Source organism: Oryctolagus cuniculus, chromosome 1 (genome assembly GCF_964237555.1).
Source record: "Oryctolagus cuniculus chromosome 1, mOryCun1.1, whole genome shotgun sequence".
In the NCBI taxonomy this organism is placed as follows: Eukaryota; Metazoa; Chordata; class Mammalia; order Lagomorpha; family Leporidae; genus Oryctolagus; species Oryctolagus cuniculus.
Window position 1 is genome coordinate 95162154 of NC_091432.1, and position 8640 is coordinate 95170793.

Consider the following 8640-nt stretch of genomic DNA (forward strand, 5'->3'; position numbering starts at 1 on the left):
TAATAAGACTGAACTTGGTATAAAATATAAGATTATAAGAACAGAGATGTAGGTCTAAAAGCAAAATAATGGATGATTTATGAATGCACAATACTGGCTCTTCTCCATTGCCTTTATCTAGGATCAACTGATACTGCAGATACTGAAAGAATGAACACTCAAAATAGGGACGCTAATATTAGCAAAATAACTATTTTTATCATCAGATTTACTCATATTTATACTAGGTTTACCTTAGAGAAGACATCTTCCTTTTATTCCTCTGCTCTACATTGAACGTCAAGAGTTTTTTCTTTTCCAAAAGACGAGATCAGAATCCCAGGCAGGGAACATGTTTGCTCTCTAATTATGCTTTTCTTTCCCCTCTCCTGGAGAAAGTAACTTTTTGACTTTTTTCATTATGATTCTATTAATCTAATGCCAGAGCACCTGGCATGAGATTCACAGTAGACTCTGATCCAGGACTTATTTTATGTCAAATTAAATATTGTCATCTTTGCTTTAGTTGTATTCAGAATACATAGCAGCCATAATGGAAAGCGTTGTCATTTTCCTTAAGATATAACACAGTAACTGCTGACATCTCAGGACTTTAGTACATGTTTTAATGATTTATATTTTTTCCATGACAGATTAGTGGTTTATTACTGGAAGGATGTAGTTTTGATGGAAATCGACTTTCTGAAAATCAGCATGATTCTCCAAGTGTGTCATCAGTTCTTCCTTGTTTTATGGGCTGGATTCCACAGGTAATACATTCTTAATAGGCACAAGTTTTAATTTCATCAGTTCACTCTTATCTTTTCCTTAGGATATTCTTGGCCAGCATATGTGGTTGCCAGGGTTGGGGAGTGGGGGTAGTTGGAGGGAAGTGGCTTGCAAATTTCACCTATACTTGAGCAGATTTGCAATCAAAGTATTCTTATCCTTTATAATTTTAAGACCTATAGGACATTTAAAAAGTTCATTTTGTTTTTGCCAAGAATTGACATAGAAAATTTTAGTTTTTAAAGAGCTTATAGCCTAGTAATACAAAAGCCTTTGGTGATAATAAGGAGCTCCACATATTGTTTCTCCTGTGTTAAGTGCTTTTTAGATTTTCCTCATTTACTACACAGAACACCCATGCAAGGCAGGTGTTTTCCCTATTTTGAAGTAAATCTGTGCCCACACAATGTTATGTGATTTCACAAAGACACATAGAAAGTGACAGAACCCAGATAATTCCTGTTTACCTTTGTATCACACCATGGATTACACTGCTGAAAGGTGGATGAACATTTGTTAAGTCAACAACAGGAGTCACTGTGCACTTACTCCTCGTGTAGGATCTCTGTCCTTAGTGTGCTGTACATTGAGATTTAATGCTATAGCTAGTACTCAAACAGTATTTTTCACTTTATGTTTCTGTGTGGGAGCAAACTGTTGAAATCTTTACTTAATATATGCTAAACTGATCTTCTGTATATAAAGAGAATCAAAAATGAATCTTGATGTGAATGGAAGGGGAGAGGGAGTAGGAAAGGGGAGGGTTGCGGGTGGGAGGGACGTTATGGGGGGGAAGCCATTGTAATCCATAAGCTGTACTTTGGAAATTTATATTCATTAAATAAAAGTTAAAAAAAAATTCACATACAAAAAAAAAGAAATAAATAAATCTTTATATAAAAAATTATAAAAAAGAAAATTAAAAAAAAAACAATCTCAAAAAATTTGGTTAAATTTTACCTTTTAAAATCTTCAGTTATTTAAAGAACATTCAACAGTGGAATTTGGAATGAAAATGTTTTTAAAATAAGAACAAGTTCTAACTTTGATCTATTTCCTAACAATATAGTCTAAGAATACAAGTATGAATATATGGGAATAAAGTTGAAACTTTTGATCCTAAACTAATAAGGAAAATTGAAGGCATTGATTAGGTATTTTTCTAGTGTTAGTGTTTACCATTATCTTAGTGTACTATGCTAATATAACCTACCCCTAACCTATTCATTTACACATTCTTGATTTGACTTCTTAAAGTTGTTCCAGGTCCAGCTAAGTTCTGTTGGCTAAATTAATTTTAAATCCAAATTAAATTTCCCTAGAAAATTTTACCTAAAAATCAAAAAGCATTAACCTTTTTCAGAGCATTTCTCAACACATTTCTGTACTTTATTTCTGAAAAATTATTTAAAAAACTAATAGACTCAGTATTCCCTCCTCTTTTAAATTCTTGTATTGAAAGCTCTGAGTTTCAAACATTTCCTACAACCAAAACCTTCTCACATGCTTACACCCCACACCTTCATCAGGATCTCGTAGTCCACATCATGCAATTTGGCAAAGCACTGCCTGAGATGTAGACCACTTTCAGGTGGTACCCTGCTCCGACACCCCACAGGAAGTCATTTGCCTTTGTTCCATCTCTCCAGGAAAGCATGCTACTCAGCCCCACGGTGATATAGTAGTCCTACACCCTACACCCCAGTATCTAGGCCTTCAAGCAGACACCACAGTTGACAATTTGAGTTTTGACAATTCAAAAACAGTTTCAATGCCAGGGAAAAGGATTCTATACACTAAGAAATAGTCATTACTTTCTAGTACTTTTTGTGAATATTAAAATATTATGTATGAAGATACTTTTGAAAGATCTGCCATTTTCACACTCTGGTTTATAAATAAGTATTTACTATCTTGTCTGTGTAGCACTTTTTTCTTTCAAGGACTTACTATGAAAGTACTGCTACTTAGCATCATATGATTGAAAAATGCGAGGGAAGTATCCCACCATGATAGACTTTAAAAAGCAGCTAGACAGTGAGGGTGGACATTGTTGTGTAGCAGGTTAGGATGCAGCTTGGGATGCCACCATCCCACATTGGAGTGCTGGTTCAAGTCCCACTGCACAGCTCCCAGTTCAGCCTCCTGTTAATGCATCCTCAGAGGTAATGGATGATGGCCCAAGTACTTGGGCCCCTGCCACCCATGTGAGAGACTTGGATGGAGTTCCAGGTTCCTAACTTTGGCCTGCCCTTGCTGTTGCAGGCATTTTGGGAGTGAATCAACAGATGAAAACCTCTGTCTTTAAAATAGATGAAAATAATTAGACATTAAAAAGAGTTAGACCTTCTTGACAGAACTACGTATTTCAGAACACTTAATGGCAACAAGTTTTGTTCCTATTTTTGACACTTACACATGTATTAAGCAAAATCTTTAAAATAGGAAATCAGAGCTTTGTTTGAAAGGCAAAGTTACAAAGACCTTCCACCCACTAATTCACTCTCCAAATTGTAGTGATCTTCAGGCTGAAACCAGGAGCTAGAAACTCCACGCGGGTCTCTCCCATGTGTGGCAGGGTTCTAAGTACTTGGACCATTCTCAGGAAGCTGGATCATAAGAGAGGTCCTGGGACTGGAACTTATTCTCCCTTATGTGATCCAGTGTCACGGGAGGCAGCTTAATCCACTGTGCCACAAGGCCAGCCCCTATTTCCTTTTCTGTAAAATAGCTGTTTATTGACTTGATTCATAAATATCCAGAAAGCATGTTAGAATAAGTTAGCTGGATTATGCATAAACCCATGAGATATGTTTTATTTTGCCTTCTTAGGTGTTTTATTATAATGAAATTGGTCAAATCTTTAACATAATCAACCTAGTAATTTTGGTGTGGTTTTGTCTTCCTCTTTTGTGTCCTTTTTGTAGAATGTGTTGCCTTCTTTGGTTTGTTGACAAAATGATATCTAATGACACCAATTTGCCTTTGTAAATGCGTTGCTTGCAGATACTAGTATGTTGCTAGTTATTTGCAGAACGTGTATTTTTAAGTCTCATTGTATGATAAATGGAAGTTAATTTTGTTGTGAGACATTCAGACTTTTCATGAACACTTTAGGAAAGCAGGAAAATTATGCAAGATGTTTATTTACACAAAATAATTTATATCTAAATATAGCTAATTGACCCAAAAGAGTATAAAATTTTCTACTTTTAGCTTCTTAAGCTGAGCCAATGGGTTAGATTGTGTTTTAACAAATGTAGAGTATATAAATATCTTAACCATTTAGAATAATCATAATATATGTTTTTAATTATCAAATACATAAAACTTAGTTTACATATAATGTGAATTATTTGAAGTATTCCTAATGTATCTCCTTTTTTGCATTAATTGTACACAATGTATTTGTCCATAGTTATTAATACAATTTTAATTCTGTCCAAAATATTCAACTCAGCAGGTTCTTCTGTTTTGCTTGTTGAAATAATTATATTAATAAGGAATTAGGCAATAAGGTTTTAGTTCAGTTAAATAATGTTCATGGATCTTCTATATGCACAAATTATTTTGCTAATAGTAAGAATGCCAGAAGAATTTCCCTCTGCTTCTATTTTTACCATGTATTTCTTGATGACTAACAACAAATTCATGTAACTTTTACTAAAGAAGTAATAATATTTGTAACTTAAGGGATTTTGAGAAGCAACAAGCAAAATATGAAGCCCCAGTGGTGCTTTGCTTTAAAACATACAAAGCCTCCAAATAAAGCAGGTTTGAAAGCATATTCCCATATTTTAAAAACTAGTAAATAATGGACATGTAAAAAAATCATCTTTAATTTAGGAACTTAATAATGTAAAGAGAAATTTGGTTCACATTAAGTAGAGAGAGAAAAACCTCTGATTAGAAAGGAACAACATTGTAAAACATTTCAATATGATGTTGCTATTTAATTTTTGATCCAGGACACAAAAAGCAAACATCAGGTGGCAGAGAAAGATAATTTAAGGCATTTCCTGGATTAAAAATAGGTATTCATAAATTCAGATCACTTCTGTGCAATAAATAGATAATGTTTGCTCTTCTTTGCTAAAAGATTTAGAGGCAACACCGTAAGAAAGCCTGTACTAGGTTATTACCTTTAAAATAGGCAAGGAGTGTGACAATTACAGTAATTTCTGAACCTTAAAGCTTTGCCATTTAAGCACAACTGGAAAAGATGGAAAAATTAGTCAATAACTGACAATAGTTGAAAATTCTGTTCAAATTCCTGCTTTTTCTGAGTCCTAACTCTAAATTCATTCTCTTCGTGAATCCTTTTAAGTTTAATGTGCCCCAAAGTCGTATTTTCCATATTTTAATTTTCTAAAGTACAAACTTTCTCAGATTGTATTCTAGATATTTGAAACTTAAACATCAGTTTAGGAAGCAAAATATATACAGAAAGAGGATTAATATTTTCTGTATTTGTTTATATACTAAAATGTTTAGTCTTTACAATTCTAGGTACAATAGCATATAAAAGACTGTTAAATGAATAGTTGAATAATCTCCAGAATGATCAATTAAAATAGAGATAATTAGAAATATTCTACATAATTAATAATAAAAACAGGTTTAGATTTATGAATCTTAGGAATTAATGATTCTTTCAAAGGGATTTACCAGGTATATATATATGTATGTATATATATGTACCAGGTATATATATATATATGTATCAAGGACCAGAAGAATAAAAATAGTTTGTGTGGTAGGGCATCCCGAGTTGGTTGGGGGGAGACTGTAAATGATATTAGAAATTTCATATAACACCCATTTAGACTATAACAGAATGTTTGCTCTACTTTTTCCATAAAGGAAAAATATTTTATCTCTATTATGGCACTATCTATAACATGTAACAGGTGCTAAAAAGTCACTTATTTTTCTAGTTGGTTTGGATTATAATGCTTATATCTGAGCTGTTTACTACATCATCCCGTGAGGGGATCAAGTGCTGGTTTTCTCAACAAGAAAACTGACACCTAGGAGAATAACCTACTTAGGATTTAGGAGGAACTCCATAGCATAAAAATTATTCCCATAAATGCTAAGCAGAATAATAGTGTTTAACTGCTAATAGGACTGTACGATATCTGTGGCAGCTTTGCCACTTCCTAGCTAGGTTACCAGGGGTGATGTCTCCATAGGCTTCAGATTCTTCACTTGTAATATTCTAGAATGGGTCTAGGTTACTTCTTAATTTTTTTTTTTTAGTGTTGAATGTAACTTATTAGTCAAGTACAGTCATATAAATCCAGTGAAAACACTAATCCTAAATTCAAATAGTAAATACCAGTTTAAACTTATGGTAGCTTTCTTTAAAAAAACAAAACAAACTATTTCTAAGCTCATGTCACCTAGAATGAAAATCACAGATCATTCCTAGCAACCAAATCTTTACAACTCTCTAATACCACCTGTTTCCCTTCAAGAGAAATAGTATCAGAATAATGACTAATTTTATTTCAGGGCCAGGAAATGTACAAGATGAACTTGTAACATTTTGACATTCTAGAAAGGCAAGGAAGCCATTGAAGATGATGTAACAAAACTCTTGAGCCAATTTAAAGAGTTCCCATTGAGCAAAGACTGACAATTTGAATAATACTTGCACTGCTTTGAAGAATATCAAATATGTTTAAAATCTACCAGTTCATAATGCTATTTTGTTGAATAATTTCAAAACACATAAAGGAAAATTGTATAGCATTTATCTGGCCTTCCCTGTCTGAGCTATATCTCCTGGTAATAAAGCTGATAAGTAGAAAATTCTTTTTACACATAGATTCCTGCTTGGAAAGAAGAATAATAGATTACCACTTGTAAACTTGAGTGAAACGGTCATTAATGGTCTCCAGTACATAAAGGAGAGACAACTAGTCATTTTCTGCCTCTTGGTGTGCTCTTTTTTTGCCAAAAATTGCACTTAAGTTCACCTCTATATCCAGTTCACAGGAATGTGAGGAACAGGGACAAGATACAATGGAAGTCAGAATGAGAGAGAGTCTTTAGTATAGTTTCTTCAGTAAAAATTAGGAAAATGCTATAGATTTCGGGGACTTGAGACATATCAACAAACTGCAAGATATGAACTTTACTTGAATTCTGATTGTAATTTAAAATTATGGGATGAGACAATGTATATTTGATTCTAAAGAATATTTGTCAATGTATATTCTTAAAGGTTTATATTTAAATATTCATAGATCAACTTTTATAACACTCCAGTAATGGGGCTATAGGGAGGTTGTAAATGGGATACAACTGGCCATGTAGTGATGATAATTACAGCAGGATAATGGAGTATGTTCTATTAGTCTGTTTAAATAAAATGTTAAAATTACTTGGGACATTTTCTGGTATCTAATAAGCTGCTTCTAAAAGTATACTGCTGTATTTTAAAACAATTTTTTTAACAGGGTGCATACGGCCCATATTGCCCTGATGAGTGCATCTCTTTGCCTGTTTACGCAAGTGCTGAAAGGGACCGTGTGGTAACCAATATTGATGTTCCATGTGGAGGCAACCAAGACCAATGGATTCAGTGTGGAGCAGCTCTGTTTTTAAAAAATCAGTAAAAATCTAATGACAATAAAAGCTGTCTTAGCAAAACAAAATGTGTATTGTTTCAATTTTAAATAAAATGTGGTCAGTCTTCACTTAATGTTGATTAAAAATATTAACATTGTTACCGTATGTTAATCTTACTTGGTATTTGAAGAAATATTCTGTACCTCTTAAAATTCATGTTTTGTTTTAGGTAAGAAATTAAAATAATGTACTTAAAGTATTTTGGCTATCTTTGGTATCAATTATTTAATAATAATATTTCAGTCTTATCGTTTTAAATATATATGCACTCTTTTTAGATGTTGGAGAATGTATAAAGTTAATAACTAACATAACTATGTTAGTTTATAATATGTACAGTTTATTAACTATTCTTAATTATATGATTTTAACAAATACTTTAAGGTAGTGAATTGAGGGAACAATAATTCAGAGGACACAAAGTACAGATTCTGGTTATTTTCTTAAGCACTGAGATTTGCATATTTTTTATCCTTTTAGGAACTACTAGTTTAGTTCTGCAAGACTCCCTAAAAACAAAATACCATGTAGTTGATACACATTTCGGTAGCCTACTAAATTATTTCTAGATGATCCCTGCAGAAAGCCAAATCTAAAAGCTGAGATCTGTATTTTAATAGGTGTTTATAACAGATGAATCATATCATCACAAAGAAGTTATGCAGTTAGAGGAAAAACAGGGAAAAAATTTTAGAATGTACATCAATAATATCAGCTTCTCAAAGTAATCCATAAGTAATGGTAAATAAGGGATAGGTGTCATGGTACAGTGGATTAAGCCTCCACTTGGGACACAATCCCTTATCAGAATGCCTGGGATAGAATCCCTCCTCTGCTTCTGATACAACTTCCTGCTAATGCACCAGGGAGGCAGGAGATGATGGCCCAAGTGCTTGAGTCCCTGCCACACATTTGGGAGACATTAATAGAATTCCTGGCTCCTGACTTCAGCCTGTCCCACCCTGGCTGTTGGGGGCATTTGGAAAGCGAACATGCAAATTGAAGTGTATCTTTATGTTACTGTTTTTTCATATAAATAAAAAGTGAATAACTTTAACAAATGGGAAACACAAAACATAAGAATTTTATACAGATAATCAAATGTTATCAAATTATGATATACCTTGCTGAGAGACAAAGTTTGTGAAATGGCTGGAAGCTGAAATAAATCTTACATGCTAATTTTTTTTAGGAAAGCCCTTTTTTCTTTTTTAAAAGATTTATTTACTTGAA

General features: G+C 33.1%; 1 protein-coding gene across 4 annotated transcripts in view; it reads left to right on the top strand.

Moving 5' to 3' along the window:
• The window catches only part of DYNC2H1 (dynein cytoplasmic 2 heavy chain 1), a 367303-nt gene extending 359697 nt beyond the window's left edge, over positions 1 to 7606 (top strand). For all 4 annotated transcript variants that reach the window (XM_051820199.2, XM_002708539.5, XM_051820207.2 and 1 more), the window contains 2 exons: positions 633 to 749; positions 7236 to 7606. In XM_051820199.2, the coding sequence (XP_051676159.2) occupies positions 633 to 749; positions 7236 to 7394 (276 nt within the window). In that variant the 3' untranslated portion in view covers positions 7395 to 7606. The remainder of the gene's footprint in view (positions 1 to 632; positions 750 to 7235) is intronic.
• The last annotated feature ends 1034 nt before the right edge of the window (positions 7607 to 8640 follow it).